Source organism: Opisthocomus hoazin, chromosome 12, assembly GCF_030867145.1.
Source record: "Opisthocomus hoazin isolate bOpiHoa1 chromosome 12, bOpiHoa1.hap1, whole genome shotgun sequence".
NCBI lineage: Eukaryota > Metazoa > Chordata > Aves > Opisthocomiformes > Opisthocomidae > Opisthocomus > Opisthocomus hoazin.
Genome location: NC_134425.1, coordinates 3,070,924 through 3,093,244, shown reverse-complemented (window position 1 = coordinate 3,093,244; position 22,321 = coordinate 3,070,924). Strand labels below are relative to the sequence as shown.

At 56.3% G+C, this 22,321-nt stretch overlaps 3 protein-coding genes across 6 annotated transcripts in view; 1 reads left to right on the top strand and 2 right to left on the bottom strand.

The window, feature by feature from the left end:
• WWP2 (WW domain containing E3 ubiquitin protein ligase 2) overlaps positions 1 to 9,949 on the bottom strand; it is a 44,935-nt gene extending 34,986 nt beyond the window's left edge. Inside the window, exons 1-4 of one of the 2 annotated variants that reach the window (XM_075433754.1) lie at positions 9,899 to 9,949; positions 7,194 to 7,277; positions 6,382 to 6,529; positions 6,028 to 6,146 (exon numbers count right to left, since the gene is read on the bottom strand). In XM_075433754.1, coding sequence (XP_075289869.1) covers positions 6,028 to 6,146; positions 6,382 to 6,529; positions 7,194 to 7,277; positions 9,899 to 9,938 — 391 coding nt within the window. In that variant the 5' untranslated portion in view covers positions 9,939 to 9,949. Of the gene's footprint in view, positions 1 to 6,027; positions 6,147 to 6,381; positions 6,530 to 7,193; positions 7,278 to 9,788; positions 9,850 to 9,898 lie in introns of those variants that run through there. The other variant, XM_075433755.1, reaches the window with a different exon arrangement.
• A 55-nt stretch (positions 9,950 to 10,004) lies between these two features.
• NOB1 (NIN1 (RPN12) binding protein 1 homolog) lies at positions 10,005 to 13,004 on the top strand. Its single transcript, XM_075433594.1, has 9 exons — positions 10,005 to 10,113; positions 10,186 to 10,318; positions 10,733 to 10,866; positions 10,943 to 11,014; positions 11,101 to 11,238; positions 11,357 to 11,578; positions 11,921 to 12,018; positions 12,131 to 12,275; positions 12,443 to 13,004. Exons 1-9 carry the CDS (start codon positions 10,051 to 10,053, stop codon positions 12,710 to 12,712), a joined length of 1,275 nt encoding a protein of 424 aa, XP_075289709.1. The 5' UTR covers positions 10,005 to 10,050; the 3' UTR covers positions 12,713 to 13,004.
• Positions 13,005 to 14,236: 1,232 nt separating this feature from the next.
• NFAT5 (nuclear factor of activated T cells 5) overlaps positions 14,237 to 22,321 on the bottom strand; it is a 71,891-nt gene continuing 63,806 nt past the window's right edge. For all 3 annotated transcript variants that reach the window (XM_075433320.1, XM_075433321.1, XM_075433322.1), the window contains exon 14: positions 14,237 to 21,588. The gene's annotated coding sequence lies outside the window, so the exon portion shown is untranslated. The remainder of the gene's footprint in view (positions 21,589 to 22,321) is intronic.

The window sequence follows — 22,321 nt, the reverse complement described above, 5'->3', positions numbered from 1 at the left end:
CGCTAAACCACCCACCGCAGGGCTGTGTCCCCGCGGGCGACGGGAGAACAACGCGACCCTCCGTGCCCACGGGCAGGCAGGGCTCTCACACCGTCGCAGCGATGCCTGCCGGAGCCAGACGGACCAAAACACCCAGCTCCGCCTCAGAAGGCCAGAAAAATTTGGCTGCGCCAGCCTGGGACAGCGGCCCAGACACTTCCTGACTCATTTGCTCAAATAATATTTTTATTATACACAGATTGCTTATGACACAACGGCACCATTTTTTAGCAACCTGCTTTGTCCTGGTCCGCCATAGGGAGGGGGTGCGGTACCTGCCAGTGGGAGCAGGAGGGGATGGGAACAAAATACGGAATTCCTTTGTTAGCCTGCACAACCTGAAATTTGTAGATAGTTGGAAAATACAGACTACTTGCTGCACTGCAGCCTTTCATTTATGGATAAGCCAGTAAATTCATTTTGATGATACATTGTTCCAATCTATGCCCAACATCCTACTCAAATGGTCTATTTGGAATAACACCTTTGCTTTTTCCCCTGGGTGCTGGCATCTTTTTCCCCTGGGAGAGGTCCCTGCTCACTGCAGGGGGGCTGGGCTAGATGACCTCTAAAGGTCCCTTCCAACCCAAAGCATCCTATGAACACGGTCCCCAAGGACCCCTCGTCCCATTGCTGGCCCACGGCTGGTAGCCATCCGTCCTCCAAGCCCCACGTCGTGATCCACCACCCGCTCCTCCGAGCGGTCTCTGCCCCACAGGGTGCTCAGCAAGGCACCCCGAAGCCCAGCGCCACAGGGTGCACAGCGAAGACAGGGCTGCAGGATGCACTGCACTCCTGGATCTCGTGGAAGAGTCTCAGGTTTTCAGTGCCTGAGGAGGCACGTGTCCCCTCGATGCCCCGGGTCCGGGCACGGCAGGAGCACGCGCTCACGGGAGCACAGCATGGAGGCTGGAGCCCAGCTCTGTTGCTCGTTAGCCACCCGTCGTCAGACAAGGCATTCTGCTAAGCCTGGTCTTGCCCATCTGGCTAGAGGAGCTGCTCTCGGTTTGCTTCCAAGGGGAACCGAACTCACAGACCGTTTCAAGAGCCTGAGATAGAAGATGCTACTGAGCACGGCCAAAAAAACAGAACAAATCCAGACCCTGTTTCTCCTTGGCTGCTCCAAGCCATAGGAGTTTGCATTTTCTCCGAGCCGTGCCCGCACGCGCCGGGGGTCCCCTCCACCCCCCTCGGCGAGCGGCCGGCCGCCGAGCGCGCCGCTCTCCCCCCGGAGCCGCACAAGCCCTCATTGTGCAGGCGCCCAGCCGAGGGGCCGGCAGTGCGGGAGCAAAGACAAGGTGTCTCCAAGCGGAGGATGTGAACATGAACCTCCCCGCCGGCTTCCTTCTCCCCCTCTCCACCCCCTTCAGCTTTTTTAAAGAAAATAAACACTAGCAGAACCTTCCATTCACTGTCCCCGTCCAGCACGCAGGACGCACAAAGGGACATTGCTGTTGCACCAACAGAGGGTCCCCTGAACGGCTGAGCACAAAGGCTGCCTGTGTCCCGCCGGCAGCCAGAATGTCAGAGGGATTATTATTATTATTTTGGGAGGGGGTCGGGGGGTGATTTGGTCCTGAATAAGGTCTCAGTTCAGCTACTTCCAGTGCCCCGCACGCAGCATCAGAGCTCCCATTTAGTGGAGGTGAGCAGGAATTCCCACCCAGCCCATTAAACGGATTTACGGTTCCACGAAGCGAGGCTGGTAGCAGCCAGACCGATAACGGCCCCGGGGCTGAGCCCAAGCCGGAGCCCTCCGGGACCTCCAGGAACCACAAGCGTCTGATGCCCACGGGCACAAGTGCCAGGGAGCTGCGGCGCGGGAGCGGGCAGCCCTTCTGCCTCTCCCCTGGGTGGGGTGGCTCCATCTCAGTACACACCGCCGGGAAGATTTCCAGACAGACAGACAGCCGGACGGTGCTTCCCACCCTCTCAGCTCCCCAGACCAGTTCCACTGGATGCAAAGGCCAGTTTCCACTCCAACAGCTCCACGCGATCGGACCCGAATCCACCGTCGCCTCTCGTGAGCAGCTCCCCGCGGAGCAGCCGGGAACGCTGCTTACGCAAACAGAAGACGCGCAGATCCTCTGGGCTGCCCTGAAAACCACACGCTCCAGCCAGTAACCTACTTGTGCCCATCAATCCGCAGAAGAATCGAGTCCCAGAGCCAGAACCCTGCCCTGAAAGCACCCTGCCACCACGCAGGGCAGCAAATAACGTCAGTGGGGCCACTCTCGGCATCAGTGGGAGTACCGAGCCGTGCTGGCATCCCCCAGGTCTCAGAGCTGGTGGGTGGGCAGCACCCACCTCCCTGGTGCTCGGCAGGTGAAGGCCAGCTTAACCTTCACCCATAACCGCAGCCGAAGGAAGGACTCCATGCTGTGGCTACAGTCCCTCCGGGAAGAAATAGGGGGAAAGTTAGACCTTCCACAGCCATCCCCAAAAGAAATGGGAAGGAACCCAGGGTTTAGGGGAAGGGACAATCTTTACTGTCCTAGGTAAAATGTAAAAGGCTCCCCAGGCAGTGGGAAGCTTTGCCTCTGCTGCTGACCTAGTCTCAGCCACCAGCGGCTTAGAGACCATTTTGCATCCCACACAATTTATCTGCCAGGTACAACCAGGAGGACCTCAGACTTCTGCTTCTTTCTTCTCAACCATCACCGCCCTGGGAGGGAAGACAAGATGGGAGGAGAAAGCCCAGAAGCCCGCTATCTCTAACCAGAACTAGCTTCCCCTCTGCAAAACAGCCCGGCCAGGGCACAGCACGATGGGAGCCAGCGGACCCTGCCTACTCGCAGGCGTGGGCGCAGGGAGCAGCCTCCCACCCAAAGAGGTGGCCAGGGCACGGGCACAGGGCTGGCGGGCGCAGTCCCATCAGCTCTGCAGCATCCAAAAGGTGACACAGGGTAGGCACAGTCCGACCCCCGCTGTGACCTACTGCCTTGGATGACCAGTTTCATACACGACTATGGCCCCGCCACTACGGAGCCGGCTTGCTGACCGGTCCTGCCAGCCGGTCTGAGGCTTTGCCTTCACGACTCCTCACTGAGAGCCTCTGCTGCCGGGGCACGCAGCAGAGCTCCTTCAACATCCCATCCACGATGGGGGGGGAGGCTGCAGCTTTCCAGAGGTTCGGGGGTTTTGCTGCTGGCTTCCTGGAGGGTCTCGCAAGGCGGTGGCTCCAGCAGCTCTGCTTGGGATCTGCAGAACCCTGGCACGCGGTGCCACTCAAGAAACAGGAGCCTGTCGATGTAACTCACAACACAAGCAGCGAGCAATGAAAGCGAGCGTTTTCCTTCGCAAGCTGCAGCCTGGCTCGCTCCAGCGCCCGCACAGACATCCATTGCTCGGCACACAAGGCGACCAGCACAAACCAGTGAGGTCCAGTATCAGCTTCCAGCGGCAGACCGTGGCGCGAGGCTGGCTGGGGACGTTCCTTGGGCCTCGCGGGAGGAACGGGCGAGGAGCTCCCGGAGCCTGGGAACAAAGAGGTGCCTCTGCGGCAGGCAGCGGCGCGGGGGCCGGGGCAGGGGGCTGTGCCACTGCAAATTAGCTGTTTTACGGGAGCCCCGGGAGCTGCTCAGCTCTGTGGAAGGCTCCAGCTCATTTTCTGTGACCGAGACCCTTCTTACCCCCCTTCTCCACCTCCCCAGCCCATCCCCTCCGAAAGCGGGAGGGCGCAGCCTGCCAGAGGAGAGGCCCCGGAGGCGGCTGCCAGAGCCCGAAAGCAAGGCAGGACCCGCCTGGAGCAGGAGCTCCCGTCCGACAGCTTGGGCTGCTAGCTCCAGCTCTCCCCGTCTTCCCGGAGCTCAGCCCTGACCGGGCTCGTTACCGGGCTCTTTTTCCAGGCTCCAGGCCTCAGAGCCAAGACTCTCCCGTTTGAAGCGAGGCGACAGAAAGAACGAGGGGAGCTCCGGCATCTTGCTGGCAGGCGGGAGCCCGGCACTGAACACCACCCCTGCCCAAAAGCACAGCAACCGGAATGATTCTTCCGCACCAAGTAGAACAACTACAGGAAGATAAACCGAAGGCCACAGCTACACTCACGTATTAGTATCTTATAGAATCACCTATTAGTACCTTATAGCAAACCTCACCAGAACCACAACAAACCCAGCTAAGCTGGGAAGCGGGTCTGCCGCCCGGCAGGAGCAGCCCTGGGGAAGGCACGCTCCTGCCGAGTGCTTCCCCGGATGGGGAGAGGGTGGCCAGGCCCCCGCATTCCACTGCCTTCCCCAAACCGAGACAGCTTTCAGACATGAAGTGTCCGACTCGGGGTGGCTTGAAATCCCAAATGCCCTTCACGGGCCCTGTCCACCTCCCCAGGCTGGCAGACAGAGGAAAGGGGCTCCCCTGTTCCCCGCAGGCCAGGAGCCCTCTCAAGGAAGGGGTCTCCCAGGCCCCCAGGGACGCAGACTCCGACGGGACCTCCAGGAGACTGGCAGCAGCCTCTGTCCCTCTGGTAAAGCCCAAAGGCCAAGCAGCAAGGCTGCAGCGAAGAGGAGGGAGCAGACGCCGGGCTAGGCAAGGGGAGCAGACAAGCACACGGCGCTTCCGGGCAGTGCCGGCTGCCCCCAGCCCACGGCAGCACCTTCCCGGCAAGGCAGGGCAGGCTCTGCAGCTTTAAGAGTCCTCCCTCCCAGCCCACGGTGTCAAGGAAAAATCTGACACGTTTTTTCTGGTGGATGTTAACGGACAAGCTAGAACAGCCAGTTGCCTTTTCCATTCATTTTCCACACAGCCCCTTGGGACACCTGCGAATGAAAGAGCCGATTGTGCCCCTGCAGAGGAGCAGGCAGGTAGGGCGGGAGCGGCAGCAGCTCCAGGAGCCCAGCACGGCAGGGTATTCACCCAGCTCGGGAAGAAAACGCTGCCGAGGAGGGTGCCCAGGGGCAGAGACCCCCCGCAGCAGGCTGCTCAAGCAACGGCGACGCAGCCCTGCAGCTGCCCCGGAGCGGACATTCAGGTCCTCACGGACCTCACGGCTTTGCGAGACGACGGCAGCGGCGGTAGCGGAGCTCCCCACACGGCCCTCGCCACCCCAGCAGGACGCGGTGCCACCAAGGGGCACGGCAGCCTGCTCAACGCGGGGAGTGCGGTGGGGACAGGATCGTGGTCTCGTAGCTGGCAGCGCCAGCGGAAGCAGCTCACCCCAGCTCCTGGCATAAGGCTGCGAGGGGACCTTAGAAATGTCGATAAATATCTGCAGGGTGGGGGTCAGAAGGATGGGGCCAGACTCTGTTCACTGCTGCCCAGCGACAGGACAAGGGGCAGTGGGCACAAACTGAAGCAGAGGAAGCTCCAGCTGAACCCGAGGAAGAACTTCTTCCCTCTGAGGGTGACGGAGCCCTGGCCCAGGCTGCCCAGGGAGGCTGTGGAGTCTCCTTCTCTGGAGATATTCAAGACCCGCCTGGCCGCGGTGCTGTGCAGCCTGCTCTGGGTGACCCTGCTTGGGCAGGGGGTTGGGCTGGGTGACCCACAGAGGTCCCTGCCAACCCCCACCATTCTGTGATTCTGTTACCCCAGGGCACGGCAGGCCCCTCTCACCGCTCAATACCGGGTCCGTCTCTCGCAAGCAGCAGAGCTTGGGTTGGAGAAGACAGAACGAGCCTTTTCCAGCCCTGCACAGCCGCTTGCGCGGCTCAAGCCCCGAATGGCCGCCTTTATGCGGTAGCTGCTGTCACGAGCCGCGCTCTGGTGACCGCAAATGGCAACGAATAGCTGAGGGGTTTGTGTTTCCGTGCAGGCACCCGGGCTAGCGGAGGTATGGCTTCCATCACGCCCCAGCCCCCCGGCCCCGACAGGCAGCCCAGGGCGCACAATGGTGCCTTGTTCCCTCCCGGGGTAGGGGACTGCATGGGAGCCGCTGCGGCCCCCACGTCTCCTCCCCGCCGTGTCCCTACGGGGCAGGCGATGCAGCAGGACCCCGCAGGGCCCCCAGGCAGGGCGGAGGCCGAGAGACCCCCGTGGGGTCCGGCTCGTACGTACGTTTCCCGCCGCTCTTCAGCAGGTTGCCGAGGCTGACGGAGGCGGTGCCCAGCAGCTCATTCCTCAGGGTATGGCAGCTCCACACCTTCAGATCCAAGTGGCTCTGAGCCGTGACGTTCCTGCAGAAACCAGAGAAGGGGGCCATCACCGTGGCCTCGTCCCTGCTCCACGCTCGGGGAGCGGGCAGTGCCAGGCCTGCCAAAGCCCAGGAGGCCAGGGGTGGCTGTCCCTGGCAGCGTCCCTGTCTGGGGAGCAAAGATCTCCAGCTTCTGAGCAGCCCCTGCCGATGGCACGGTGGGGTACACGGGGCCAGCCCTGGCACCAGCCCCGCGCCAGGGGCTCACGGAGACTTACAGGACGAGGATCTCGTTCCACAGCAGCTCAGAGCTCCCCATCTGCTTCCCCGTCTTCTTGGTCTCGCTGGGCAGCCCGTCGCCCGCCACCTCCACGTAGCAGTTCATCCGTGACGGGCGGCTGTGCGCCTTGGGCTTCACGGACACGACTGGGCAGGGGGGACGGGCAGAGGGTCAGGCAGCCGCAGCGGAGACCCCACGCATGCACACCCCGTCCCCGCCAGCTCGGGGTGCCACGACTCGCCGCGGAGTCAAACCGCTTTTGGGAGAGGGGGAGCGAGCAGCGCTTCTCCTGATGGCAGCACCGGCCATAATCCAGGTGCTCCCGTCCCCAGCCCCTGGTCACCGCCCATCCCCAGCATCACCCATGCCTTGGCCCCACACCTGAAGGCTGCAGGGGTGTCATGGTCCCCACAGACACCACCCTACCCCAGGGCTCGTGGGTGAGGCGGGGGGCAAGGGGGCTCTGGGTAGAGGCATCCCCTGGGTGAGGCTCTGTGCCAGGGGTACCCAGGGGACGTAGCTCCGGGGGACGCAGCGCCTGGGGACGTAGCTCCGGGGGACGCAGCCTCAGGCATCGGGAGCCATCTCGCGGCCACGGGAGCCCCAACGCGGGGCCCTGGCAGGGCCACGGAGCCACATCCCGACAGCAGCCGGGGAGAGGAGGCAGCCGAGCGCGGACGACGGCCGCTCCGCTCCCCCGGGCGCCCAGGGGACGCAAGGCAGCGCTGGCCCTCCCCAGCCCCTGCTCCCCCCTAGGAGGTCTCCCAGCTCACGGCACCCGAAATCCACATTCGAGGCGGCGGGACCCACCTTTCACAGAAAGCTGGGACTTCTCGCAGGGCAGCCCAGCCCTGGCCCTGCTGGAGCTCGCAGCGGCCATGGCATCACCCCCAGCTGGAAGCAGAGAGAGAGGAGACACCTCAGCACCCCTCCCACCGCGCAGAGGAAGCCGAGGCCATACTGGGACCCCAGCTCAGCCCCTCTGGGCCCGAACGCAGCCCGGCCGTCACCACAAGTGACCCACATGGAAGGGAGACTTGGCAGTGCACAGGCACATGCCTGGCAAACCCGGGCTCCCTCTCACTCCCGATACACCAGCGCTGCGTCACAGGCAACGGCAACGCCGTGCCCTGGGGAGGAAAATTCCCCCTCGACGGCGCTGCCGTGGCCCGAAGAGAGCTGAGCCAAGGCAGGCAGCGCTCAGCCCTCGGGACGCCCAGCCTGGGCGGCTGCAGCTCAGCCTGACCCAAAGGTTGCTCCCGACCGGAGCCGGCACGAGGACAGAGCAGTGTCCAAAGCCTTCACCTTGTCTCACGCCCTGCTCCGTGCTGCTGTGCAGCGACCCGGCTGACGAGCAGCCTGCGTGGCCACCGCACGAGGGATCCCTCGGAAAGGACAACACGGTGACAGCAGCGGAGCAGAGGAAGGTCTGGTCGCAGTATGGGGAAGAAGCCGCGTTGCTCAAGGACAGCCCGGGTCGCTTCGAGCGGCAAAATCCCACAGAAAAATCGGTCCCATCTACTCTAACGCACCGTGGGGACGGGGACCGCAGCCGCTCTGAACACAGAGCAGGATCGCGCTGCGGAGCAGGCTGCAAGCCCAGAGCTCCACTTCCCGAAGCGCTCACCACTTCCTCGCTCTCCAGTGCCACGTCACTGTCACGGCAGGCAGAGCCCTTCCCCCGGCCCCTTCTGCCGCAGCTTCCCCCTGGAGTCACCCACCGGGGACCGGGCAAGAAGGGTGCAGGCTGTAACCCGCGGGGACACCGGCAGAAGACGTGGCTGGGCGCCTCTGCCAAAACGACCGACCCCGAAGCAGAAGGCTGAGGTCACGCATCACGCAGAAGCACGAGGCGCTCGCTCTCCGACCACAGGCTCAGCTACCGACTCCCACCGTCCTCCCGGGCTGGCGGGCGGCCGCCCTGCTCTCCACACGTCCCAGGCAGAGGACCTGGAGAGGACCTGCGGTGGGTGTCAAGGTCACGGAGCAGGGGGTCCCTGCCCACGCAAGCCCCTGACACAGCGTGGCAGACGAGGCATTGGCTGCCCACCCCAGAGCGAAGAGAAGCCTCAGCCCCGTTGCCCGGGGCAGCAGTGAGGGCTCGGACGAGGCCAAACTCGATCCCCAGAGCACCCATCCTGTCTGGCCCCGGACCGGAGTGCCTGCCAGCCCCTCCCTCCCCTGACCAGGGCGGGGAAGTGTGAAAAGGGGAGCAGGGTAGCTCCAGCAGCTCCAGTCTCTGCCACCTCCCAGCCACGCAGGAGTCTCTCCTTCTTCTCCGCCGTCTCCCCGCACCCTCAGACCTCACCAAACGCCCTCTCGAAGCCAGGCTCCTTTTTAAATCCCCCTCACACGAACCAGGGTCTCCGCTGTCCACCTCAGCCCCGTGCGACCTGACCTCACCCCCCCAGCATGGCAAACCCACCCCGGACCCCGGCTGGGGGCTGGCACAACCCCCTGCCTGGAAAACCTCGCTCGGTACCAGCGCTGCTGCTGTCTCGGCTCTATCAGACGGCGGCTGGAGGCTCGCTAACGCGTGCCCATCTCCTCCCCGTCCCGAGCCAGGGAGAGCCGCCTCACGGAGGGAGGTCTTTTCGCGAGACTAATTGCGCTTGTTATTACTAGTTACTCCTACCCCAATTATCCCGGCCGGCGGATCGCCCCGGCCTTCCCTCAGGATATGGTTACTCCCCCTGTTTGTTGTGACTCCCCAGCTCCTCACCACCACTTCTTCCACCTCCGAGGCCACAGAACGCAGCCCGGCGCCCGCGTCCCTCCACAGCGGTCACCGGGCGAGACCGGGCCGGCCGGCTTCTCCTTCGGGGCCGCGGCGTGAGCGACCCGCGACTCGGAGTCACGGCGGTGAGACCCAAGGCTCGCTCCCCGGCGCCGGGGACTCCGGGTCCCCGCTCCTCCCTCGCCAGTGCTGCTTCTGCTGCTCTCCAGCTGTCCCGGACGGTGACTCCGGCCTCACCAGCCCGGCCGCCCTCTGCCAGGGAAGGCGGCCGGGGGTTCGCCAGGCACCGAGCACTACCCGTTAGGGAGCCGTGCCTGCTCCCCAGCCGCCCCCCCGGTCTCCCCGCTGCACCCTCCCGCCGGCGCAAACATCTGGGCAGCGCTTATCCTTTTTTTCCCCTTCAAATCTCGACTCTTTTACCCGTTTCCCGACCCCGCACCGGGTCACCGCCGCTCGCTCCAACGCCCCCGGCCACGTTAACACCCCCACATCCCCCCTCGGCTCTCGCAAGACCCCTCGGGCGCTGGGCCCTGCCCCGGGGCGGCCTCCCCGGCTGCTGCTCATCTCTCAGCCGAGCCGGCCCCGGGGCGCTCCCTCGCACACGGGCGAGCTTCCCCCTGGCCGGGGCCGGGGCCGGGGGCCGGGGGCCGGGGGCTCCCCTCCCTCACCTCGCTGGGCCGGTACCACCCCAGGGCGGGCAGAGCCCGCGGCCCAGCACCCTGCCCGCCGAACCGGGAGGCCCCGTCCCGTCCCGTCCCTGTCCCGCCACCGGAGTTACCGGCGTCCGCTCCGCTTCCGGCTCCAGCTCCCGCCGTCATGTGACACCAACCCGGTCACCTGACCGCGCCACCCGGAAGCGCTCACGCAGGCGGCTGCACCGCCGCCGTTCCCGGCCTGCCCCGCGCGGAGCGACGGCAGCCGGCGGGGGCCATGGGGCGCGTGCCGCACGTCGTGGCCGACACCGGCGCCTTCCTCAGCGCGGCCCCGCTGCAGGTACCGGGGGGAGGCAACGGGGGGGGGCGGGAATCGATGCGGCCGGTCCCGGTCTGACGGCCCTGCCCGCAGGACATCGCGGAGAACCTCTACACCGTGCCCGAGGTGCTGGCCGAGATCCGCGACCGGCCGGCGCGCCGCCGCTTGGCCGCCCTGCCCTGCCAGCTGCTCCTCCGCCGCCCGCGGCCCGACCTCCTGCGCCTCGGTGAGTACCGGGGCCTGCGCCGAGGGCAATGCCAGGCACTGGGCCCTGCGCCGCGAGGAGAGCCGGGGCCTGGGCCCTGCACAGCGGGGAGTACCAGGCCCTCTGCCTCGGGGAGCACCGGGCCCCATCGGCCCGACCTCCTGCACCTCCGGGAGCACCGGGCCCCGGGGCCTGCGCCTCGGGGAGCACCGGGCCCCATCGGCCCGACCTCCGGGAGCACCGGGCCCCGGGGCCTGCGCCTCGGGGAGCACCAGGCCACGGGCCGTCTGCCATGGGGATTAGCAGGGCCTGGGCCCTGCGCCGCGGGGAGCACCGAGCACCAGGCCCCGTCGGCCTGACCTCCTGTGCCTCGGGGGGTCCTGGCCCGGCAGCTCCTGCCTCATCCCGTCCCGTGTCCATCTCCCTGCCCCGCAGTGACCGACTTCTCCAAGAAGACCGGGGACTACCCGAGCCTCTCGGCCGCCGACCTGCAGGTGCTCGCCCTCACCTGCCAGCTCCAGGCCGAGACCGACGGCCCCGGCTGCGTCCGCTGGCAGCCCCAGGAGAAGGTAGGGCCCAGCTCCGGGGTGGGGGTCCTGTCCCCAGAGTGCCCCGCCGACCCACCCCCCCATGCCGCTTCCCCAGGTGCGGCTCAGCTCCACCCTGCGGCACCCCGAGACCCCCCTGCACCTCGCCGGCTTCCACCTGCCCGCCAAGGTAAGGGACAGGGACGCAGCGCTCCGAGGTACGGCGTGTGGAGGGGGAGCGTCCCTGCAGAGCCCCCTCTGCATGTCCCCCTGCAGCACAAACACCCAGGGAAGGGCCAGCACCAGCCCAGCCCCGAGAGGAGCACGGTCCCTGCTGAGAGCGATGAGTTCAGCTCCTTCATCTACTGGCGAGCTCCCCTGCCCAGCATCGAGGAGGAGCTGCAGGAGCTGCTGGTGAGACCCAGAGCCTCCTCTCCTCCCTGTCCTTGCTCCCCTGGTTTCTGGGCAGCTTTTCCCAGCTCCTCCGTGCAGCGCTGGCCTGCGCCCTAGCTGACTGCCTCCTCCACCCCAGCAAGCTCAAGCCATCTCCATCAGCCCAGAGACCGCTGAGGAGCACCAGAGCTCTGAGGATGGGCCCAGTGCTGAGGAGGAAGAGGATGACGAGGAGGAGAGTGACGACGAGGGATGGATAACACCCAGCAACCTCAAGCAGGTTCAGCAGGACGCAGGACACCGTGACACTGCTCCTGTCGGCATCCAGGTCGGCTGCGTCACCACGGACTTTGCCATGCAGGTGGGTGCCGGCTGCTGCCCTGCACGGGCCTGGTTCCAGCCTCAGGAGCCCCGGGGCTGCCGCGGTGGGCTGAAGGCAGATTCGCAAACGACTCCAACCTCTGGGCTGGTTAACCCAGCACGCCGAGGCAGAGCAGCGTGCTGCCGCGTCCGTGGGGCAGGATGAGAGCAGCTGTTGTGACAGCTCCTTTTAAACCAGCCTGATCTCTCCCGTTGCAGCGGCCTCAGCAAAGCCCGCTGGCATCACTCCCATCAGCCTCTCGCTGCCTGGGCTGGCAGACCCCGCCAAAAGCTCCTGGTGGTCCCAGCCCATGGCATCCCGGTTTCTCCTTCCTCGTTGCAGAACGTGCTGCTGCAGATGGGCCTCCACGTGCTGGCGGTGAACGGGATGCTGATCCGCCAGGCCCGGAGCTACATCCTGCGCTGCCACGGCTGCTTCAGGTGAGCGTGTGTGCGGAGCGGCGCTGCCCTCGGCACGGCTGCGCAGCGCTTGCCAGGTGATGCTGCTCCACCACCCAGCGAGCAGTCAGCCCCCTCTGTCCCCGTCTTGCAGGACCACGTCGGACATGACGAAGGTTTTCTGTCCCCACTGCGGTAACAAGACCCTGAAGAAGGTCGCAGTGAGTGTCAGCGATGACGGGAGCCTCCACATGCATTTCTCCCGCAACCCCAAGGTGCTGAACCCGCGAGGGCTCAGGGTGAGTCGCTGTACGGCATCTGCTGGGCAGCCACTGCGGGACAAGAGCCCGGCCTGGGGTCAGCTCTTCCTTTGCTCAGTTCTCCAGAGGCACGCGGCCATCTCCCAGTCCCCCCTGAGCAGGAGTCGCCCCCGAAGCGAGTTTAACAACCCCTTTTGTCTCGGCAGTACCCGCTGCCGGCCCCGAAGGGGGGGAAGCACGCGAACAACCCTCACCTGGTGGAAGACCAGCCCTTCCCGCAGCAGCGGCTGTCCCGCAAGGCCAGGCAGAAGACCAACATCTTCGACCCCGACTACATCGCCGGGGTCTCGCCCTTTGCGGAAAACGACATCTACAGCCGTGCGGCCAATCTGCAGATCCGGGACGCGGCCCTGGGCGCTGGCAGGAGGCGCCTGAACCCCAACGCTGCGACAAAGAAGTTTGTGAAGAGGAGGTGAAGGGCGGGACGGGGCCCTCCGCAGCCGGCGCTGCCGCCCGGGCCTCGCACGTCACTGCCCGAGGGCTGGGGGATGGCGAGGCCTCTCCCCGCACCCGTCCGAAAGCAGCCGGGCAGGGACCGGGCCTTTCCTTCCACGCTTCTCTGGTGCCCGAAGCGCAGCCAGTGCCTGGGGGGGACAGTCGTCGGGTGGGGGGAGGGATGCTGGAGACAGGGGCTTCCCCGCCCACCCCCAGGCCACGACTCCATCACCAATAAACCCAACAACCCCCAGCACCGTGGCGCAGTCTCGTTTCTGTGGCTGGCGGCGCCCGGCTCAGGGGCTGGGTTGGGCCTTCCTCTGCTGAAGGAGGCTGAGGAGGGTTTCTTGTTTGTCCCCTGGCACTAATGAGGGGGAGTGGGTAACGAATGTCTGCAGCAGGGCTGGCAGCTCCGGAGGGGCAAAAGCCAGTGGCAGCACAGGGCTGGAGGGGGAGGCACTGGGGCCGCACCAGGGGAAAGCCTTTCAGATCAACCTCCTTAAACCTTTCACAGTGAAGCGTTCTGCCCAGCTCTCGGGGTAATCGTGGCGTTTCTTCTTACCCCCGTTAACAAATTTTCACAATTAAAGGATTACTGATTGCTGCTGCTGCCCCCATGGTCCTGCCGGAGGTTCCACCCAAGCAGAAGGTCGGCAGGAAGGGGCCTCGGCAGCCCCCCAGATCATTGTTAGCCTGTTGGCATCATCACACCAAGGATGCAGCTGTTCTGGGGAGGCAGTTAATTCCGTCATCTCTACTTAGGGCTTCTGGCATGGCCGCCCTCGGGCAGAACAGCCCCCAGGACCATCGTGGGGGAGACCCCTGCATCGCTCTGCAGATTACAGAATTGTAGAATCATTCAGGTTAGAAAAGATCTCTCAGATCATCAAGTCCAACTGTCACCCCAACACCCCCATGCCTGCTAAACCATGTCCTGAAGTGCGACATCTACACATTTCTTGAACCCGTCCAGGGATGGGGACTCCACCACTGCCCTGGGCAGCCTGGTCTGATGCCTGACCACTTTTACGTAAAGAAATTTTTCCTAATACCCAATCTGAACCTCCCCTGACACAACTTGAGGCCGTTGCTATCGCTAGTTACCTGGGAGAAGAGACCAACACCCACCTCCTTTCAGGTAGTCCGATCCCTCAGAGACAGAGCCCTGCTTTAGGTAGACTATGAAAACAATTTATTTGAACACTTCTTATTTGCAGGCTGGGGTTTGGGTGGCAAAGATGGTAGTAGAGAGGGTTGCTTTGGACTTACCACCACCACATCACACAGAAACACTGCAATATTGTTTTAAAAGTGCCTTTTCTTATGGAACAACTCCAGCGGGATGCAACGCAGGCACAAACCACCGCAGGCTCCTGCCTTCCCAGCACTCCCTGACCCAACTGTCCCATGGTCCCCAGATTCCGTCTGAAGAATGGACACTTTCTCCAGGCAGAGAGAAGCAGCCCTTGAAAAAAACACAACAAGACTTTACACTGCAAAATGAAAACTTTCATTGTTTTATTCTTGACTGCAGCTGTTTACAGAAATATAGTTGCGAGTATACAAATGTCCCAATAGAAGCAAAATATTTTTATTTTTTAATATTCAACAAGTTATCACAGGATAGCTAAAAACATAGATGCAAATGAAATATCCCCTCATAGAACAAACCGAAAACACCGGGTATCAGTGCTTTGAAAATCCCACCTACGAAAGCCATATACACAGAAATGCACAAAGGAATATCTGGTGCTACTTTCACATTGCAGGACAGGGGAAAAGGCAGCTCAGCGGTCGATCAGTGCACGCCAGGAACACATGGCAGAAAGGCAGGTAAACCACTCACAGACGCAGCTGGGAACAGAGGTAGAAAGCTCTGCTCTGAAGTTTTTTGGAGCTTACTCATTAGTAACAAGCTCAAATGGAATTATTTCAAATTGCCTCATATTAAATGGTGTCTGGAATAAAAAAAAAAAAAAAAAACACCCTCAGGAATCCTGTGGTCTGCTAAGCTACCGGAACACGTTCCCAGCTCCGCAACACCCAGAAGCACCACGCTCGCTCCGTGCAAAAGCGCTGTTACCCCGACCCCCGGGACGGCCGCACGCCTGCGTGGGGACAAGGGACGCTCGGGCCAGAGCTCCCCCAACTCAGAGGGGCAGATCCAGGGACTGAAGAGAAGGGAAGGCCGTTTACACGATCTGAGCACAGGACCCTGCGCTAATCCGAATACTGGAACACGACTGGAATATTTTACAGGGGGCGGCTGCTGGGTGTCGGAGTTCTGGCATCTGAACCAAGCACCTGCGGCAGTCAGCGAGCGTCCCGCAGCACACAGGGAAATCCTCTGGTTCCTCACCCTCGCCCCAGCACACCTGAACGTTAGGAGCCAATTTCATGAACTGTGACAGCACAAATTACAGCAGCTCTCCATCTCCGGAGATCAGCCCTGCAAACCGAGGGCTCCCAGAGAAGAACTAAGGACATTCGGTATGGCAGAGGTGCTCCGATAAAGCTGCACCAGGACAGCAATGTCTGTCGATCAACCTAACGCCACACCGCAGCAGCAAACACATGATTTGGCATGAAGAGTCGTGGTGGACAGAACACTATTGATTTTACCATCCGGATTTCTTTTGGAGTTTAATTTCTCACACAATCTGCAAGAAATCAGTACAAGTCGGGGCTGGGTTCCTCATGGCTAGAAGCAAAGGAGAGCTTTCACCAGCTCTCAAGGAGAGCATTTTCTAGATATTGACTGTTGCAGTACAAAGTCAGTTAAAAAAAAAAAAAAATCAATTTAAAGATGCCTGCCTTTATCAGGCTAGGGAGAAGAGGAATGGCAGATTAAGCTCCACTTTCCCGACTCAAGCCGACCCAGCTGAGCAGCAGCCGGGAGCCTCTGCTACGCAGGAACTGTTGATAACCCCCACTGGGAGAGAGCTGCTGGTGTCGGTCCAGCTCCTCCGGAGCAACACAGCCACCGCTGCTCCCTATCGGCACGGGCTGGTGGGAGACTGAGAGCGGCAAAGGTCCCAAACTCACGAGTCGCTTGAGGAAAGCTGGAGCAGGCGGACGCAGACAGCCCGTGCTGCTGCGTTTCCCGCGCCCATCCCGCGGGCAGGCTCTCAACCAAGGCTGTCAGTTCTACCGTTTTGCTAACGCCACGTCTGCAATTATTAATAAAAATATATAAAAATACAAAAGTGTGCAGCTGTTTGAAAGCCATGGACATTGGTGACATTCACAAGCAGAGCGCATTTCTGAAGCAACGTTACCGACAGGGCCACACGTACAGTACTGAAAGGTGCTCATACAACTATTAACGAGTTACTACAAAAACCTCGGCGAATAATCTCATACTAAGGAAAAGTAATATTATTTCAGGTTTATAAAAATGTGAATATAGCAGTATTATATGCATGTGGCTACTAATTATTTATATAGAATAGATATATGATTCCTCTATATACATATATATAACCTTAGAATGTACAGGCGTTACGTATTTACATACCTATACAGATTATGAGACAGGAAAAGCCTCTCCTCCTGCGTAAGCCCTCAGAGCCCCATACGCAGCCAGAGAACTTCACGAACACGCTTCTCCAGGAGCTTATCTGCTCCTGCATTTTCCCCTTGCATCTAGCAGTTACCACCGTTCCCGCAGGGATCCCCCACGCCCGACTCCCTGCCCGCGGCATGCACAGCGCCCGGTTTGTAGGCTCCGGTGACTGCTGTTGCGTGAACCGGGCATCACTGGTCCGAATACAAACATGAAGAGCTCACAATCTACCCCAAAAGACTACTCCACATTAAGACAAAAACCCCAAACAAACAAACAAAGCATCTCAGTACCGGTTTCCTTTTACCTTCTCAAATAACAGAGCTGCCACCAGGCCCTCTGGAACACAAAACCCACCTATTCCTTGAAAATAAATTCTGCACTAATGAGAAGTCATCAATGATCACTGTTTCTTCTTCTTCTCACCTTCCACCTGCGACTCAGAGCTCGGAGCATGCAAAGCAATTCATCCCCCTTGTTCTTGCTCTGTCGCTCAGGTGAACGTCTGTAATCCCTTGTACCCATCTCCTGGAACTACCCTGGAAAAGCAACCCAACCACGTGCTACAGGAAATTGAAAATTCTTTCCTAACTCTTCATGAATGCGCATGTGCATGCCTGCACAGACACACACGCCCCTGGGGGAAACCACGCGTAGCTTTTCTAGCCCATTAACAACTTTTTTCATTTTGCTTTTTATTAAATCACCCTTCCTGCTACCCCAATAGCAATTTAAACCATGTTGTAAGACAAATGCAAGTTTCTGACTTGCTTGGTGTTCTTTATGAGGGCTCCGGAAAGATGGTATGAGAGTTGAAAATCTATTCAGACAAGTTTCCTTTTTTAGAAACTATATCCTAAATCAAAATCACAACAGAAGCTTTTTTTAAAAAAAGAAAAGTTCAACTTCTCTAAATCAGGGGAATGTCCACTGATACAGCTGCCCAGACTCTTAGTATTTCCAGTAAAAAAACCTGCCAAAGTAACAAAGGCATAACTGTTCATGCTTTATTCTATCTTAAAACTAAATAGGAATTAACCACCCTGGCAGTAATTAAAAGTAATTATAATAAAAGGGTTGGTGATTAAGCCTCCACTTCGAAACAGCAAGGCTGAAATTATTTCTTGAACTATTTTTATGTTAAAATAACAGCAAAGCATTTGGCTTGAATAACTGCTGAAAGATCAGGCAGTGAAGAGGCAATTAATAACAAAACGTGGACTTGCTAATTAAGCACAAAACACCAACAACTTCCTACCAGAGGAGATGTTTAGCTAATAACTGTGTATCATGTGCTATTCGTATCATTTTTTAACATATATACACACACACACAGAGTGCATAAGGGGACAAGAGAACGTATGCAGGAGTCACAACTGGTGGCTAGCAGGTACGTCTCCCTAGATTTTAATCTGTGCCACGAAACCACTGTTCTGTAAACCACCACATCCCACAGGTGCTGCAGAGCCATATACAGCTGGAGAGCGTAGCCCACGCTTAACAGGAGGATCCGATGTAACAATTCTTTAGGAGCAAGCCCAAGCAGCAGAAAAAACAAGATACAGGAAACCCAACCCAGTAACGCAGCTCTGCAGTTTTTCGTTTGTCATCTAGTCAGATCTTCTATATTTAATTGCTGCTTTGCAGATCTGATAGTAACTTCCCCTTTATACTAATGCCACAAACTTTAAATTTATAGAGACTAATGTCTCAGTATCTTCTAACTTTCTCAACCACAATGGACTAGACCTGCTATCACCACCTCATTTCTGCAGGCAAGGACTCCGTCTGCCCATAGCTAACAGGCAGGCCAGGGTGAGCATGCACAGGAGTAAACACAGGGGTAAAAAAAAAAAAAAAGAAGCAGAGTAAGCTCCAATTATCAAGATCAACTGCTTAAATCACAAGTGTTCAGGACTCCGATAAAATACAGATGTGGCTCACACTGTTCTTGGGTTTTTCTGCCATGACATCCTGCAGCCTGTCTTTAAGCCCTTTACTGGTTTATCAAACCTCTCTTTATCCGCAGAAACAGCTGTTTGCAAGCAGCAGTTCGGGCACTCATCAACCGCTGAGCAGTCTCTCCATTCATAAGACAAATACTTTTTGTAACCAAATCACATGTTCCAAGTGTTCTACATTTAAACACTGACCTAAAAAGAACAAGATAAATTTAACACAAGTACAGAAAGGTGTTATCCAGAAGTGAAAAATGTGATAGCACAGCCCTTTTTTTTTTAATATGTTTTTTTTTTCCCCACTTTTTTTTTTTCTCTTCTCTTCATAAGCGACCAGAAATACACACACAATTCAGACATACCCTTCCCCTGGAGCTGTAGCAGTCTTGGGATGAAGTTTGCTCTTGGACACCTATCTTGTTAAACGGAGAATTGGTCCCTGGAGACTTGGCACTGACCAACAGCACTTCAACGTAAGGATACACCCCTTTGGAACAACGGAGCAAAATGAAGCAGCACACAAGTGAATTTATCATTCCTATTACTTCTTCTGTGTATGAAGGCCCCAGATGACACCCAACAGCTTGTCCTGGGACTGCAATCCTGCAAAATCCACCAGTTCATTTTTTTAATAACTGGCTATCGACTTCCACGACCATCTGGAAGTTGCTTCGGTCCATAATTCTCAGTCTTCTACGTAGCCACAAATAGCATTTAGTCAATGCTGCAAGATTGCTGTTTTCATGTCATGAACCATAACAGGATTTTGTTAGTATTTTGTCTTAGCAGGGGAAAAAAACAAAGAAAAAAAAAAAGAAATCACAGAAAGAAAAAGTATGGTTCAGGGTTATAAAGCAGCTCTGGACATTACGAAGCAGGGAATTCTTTTTACCATGATTAAAATTTTAAACACTTTAGCAGAATCATAAATTAAGAGTTAAAACACAGAGGCGCTAATAATAAAATATTAAATAGACAATGATAGTGGATAAAAGCTGAATGGCTCATTCTGAATGAAACCCCCTTATTTTACACACGCCTAGATGCCTACGGGTTTCCTCACTAGATCGTATTGCTGAGTGACAGACACATCAAAACACACAGTGAAGCTTCTCATAGCCAGCTGGAACAGTAAATTGCCTGATGGAATGGCGAGAGATGAACAAGTTATTTATGTTGCAAAAAGTACTTAAATACTCAATAAAGACATAACAAACCCCACCCCACCCCACTGTTATCAGACGCCACGTTGTGGTAGAACATCAGACAAACTCACAAATTTACCACAAAAATGTGTGGCAAAAAGAATATTTTATATATATGTATATATATAAATTTTTATATTTATGCCAATGTACTCACTCAGTACAAATAGCAAAATAGTATACCATTTCCTAAATACAAAATATAGCTTTCCAAAAAAATGAAACACACATTAGATATAAACCATCCAAAACTTGAACGATTGAAAACTGTATTCAAAATTAAATGACCCAGAGCAGGTCTCTTTCTGAAAAGTTCCCTTCATATCGGCAAGAAGCCTTACTACTGAAAACGTAATTCAATGCCTCTCAATGAGAGAGAGAAAGAGAGAGACAGAAAGAGAAAGTGAACGTTATGACAGACTGACAAACAGGAAAAACCATTAAAACAAACAAACAAAAACTCTACACGGCTCAACTAAGCACACAAGTTAAGGGAAAAACACACAGTAAACAGACTAGAGTAACTTAAAAAACGGTTTACAGACTATTCTTTGTTATTTAAAATAACAAAAATGGAAAATGACATGATACCAACTACACTCTACCAAGGCATAATAGCCATACATGACAGCTGTTTGGCTCTAACTGCAGCAACAGCTTTCTAACGTGCAGAAGAAGAAACAAATATCTGAACAAGGCTGTAGTGAGATATCACAAAACTGTCCGGGTAGTTGGAGCACCTAAAAAAATTCACATGCCTCACAATACAACTGCATGGTCTGGAGTGGGTTGTTTTTACATTCTGTAACATCAGTCTTTTTTTTTTGTTATTGTTGTTTTTTGAGACAGGACAATCCAGAAACTAGACTTGGGGACTGTTGGTATTAAAAAAAAAATATATACATCACTTCAAAACTGTAATGAGCTCAATATGCTACAGAAATGCAACAGCTCAGGATGAAGTGAAGTTTTCATGAATGCTTAAAAATGGTGTCATTTGCCCCCTACTTGAGTAAAGTCAAGCTGAAGATTTACATCAGTAACAACTGGAAAATGACTGGTTAAGGGGGATTTCTGCATTGAGAAGGTGGTGAAGAAATTGCTTCCTCTTTCCTTAACACTTGATTGTTTGTCAAAGCTTCCTGATTAAGCAATTTACTGCCACTGATTCCTAAAAGCTGCTTCTGATCTTTAAAGCCAGTAGGATATTTACGTCTTTTTTAAAAAACACAACATGAAACTAAAGGAGAGAAAAGGAAAATCATGAGACAAATGAAAGGGAGAAGGCTGGTTTGAGAATGGATCACGCAGCTTTACCGAGTTCTAACCCATACAGAGTGAGAGAGACAGAGGAGTTCTTTCCTTGGCCAGGCAGGATGTTCCTTTCAAGCTGAAGGTATTTTAGAGGAAGATTTTAAGAGCAAAATTTAATTCAACGTTTTCATTAGTTTCTTCATTTTGTTAGAGCCACCAAACCCTTGCTCTATGTACAGTTACATGTAAGAGACATGGAAAACCATTAATCGGATGGGAAGCACCCACCTCTGGCTATCTACAGTAGCAAGCAATTCTCTGCTTGTTTGTTACAGTTATCAATATTTTTCATTGTCATCTACTGCAATTAAATTGCAGTATTAGCTTTCCCACTCAACTGTGAAACATGCGATCCCTTCACTTACTGACAGCTATGAGTCACGGCTCACGTCACAGGCATTTGATGTTTCTGCTTCACAAGCTTTTCGAATCAAAAGAGGGGATGTGAAGAAGGAAGAGGAGGAAAAAAAAAGTAAACGTGGTAACATGTACTACCTTCTAACAACAATAATAACTGACCAGATATGCTTTACATTGAAAGAGCACCCCACGGTTAATGAGGTTTAGGAATCTAGTAACGGTACAATCCCGTGCCCTAGTAAAACAAAGCATAGCTTTTCAGCATTATTGGCACTACAGATCCCAAATACTATGGCCAGAGCCTTAGGTGCTAGACGCTGCAATTGGCCACGTGTGTGCTCTTTAGAGAAGAGGGCCACTTTTTGACAGAAGCAATCAGTTCCACACAGCCTAATCCAGAGCTGGAAGGTCTGAGAGGATCTGGGAAATCGACACTTTTTTTCTTCACAGAATTTCTGCAGGAAAAAACAAGCAAGCGAAAAAGTTAGGCATAACTAACAAAAGTCATCCTCTTACTTCTATGTAGTTCCTTCATCTTGGAAGTGTCCTTCACAAGCAGACATCAAACTGAGTATCAGAACGCACCATTCTTTCATAGAACAGGATTACTCTCCTTCTACTCTACCTTTTTTTTTCTTTTCTTTTTTTCCTAAGTTCATAACTCCATATACAAAACAGTTTAGGTTAGAAAATTAATCACTTCAGTGAAACTTCCAAGGGATTTAGGATGGTAACACAGTTAACAAGAGCCAAGGTACACACTGTGGACAATACTAGATTCCAGAGTCCTCCTGGTTGTTGGTACTCATTTGTAGTCAAAGCCTCCTGCACCCCTCTAAGAGAGGTACCTTCTACAAGCAGAATGTTTCCTCGTAACAGCTGATCGTGGCAGCTCGTTTTTAACGAAGGCTCAGCATGTGGCAGACTCCACAGCCGCTATACTCTATCAAAACTTGTTTTCACATTACGTTACTGTAACCCAGGGGGCAACTTCAGAATAGTACAGACTCGAGGTGTTATTTACTCACTAAGCCTTAAGTTTTTAAGTGCAGTCACATTTCATAATGCTTTCATCTGCCAAGCTGTCAGTGATCTACACTCCTTCCCAATAAAGTACTAGACTGTAACAGCAGATGACAAAGCATATAGCAATTGAATGACAAGGCCCAGTCTCAACCATTCCATACG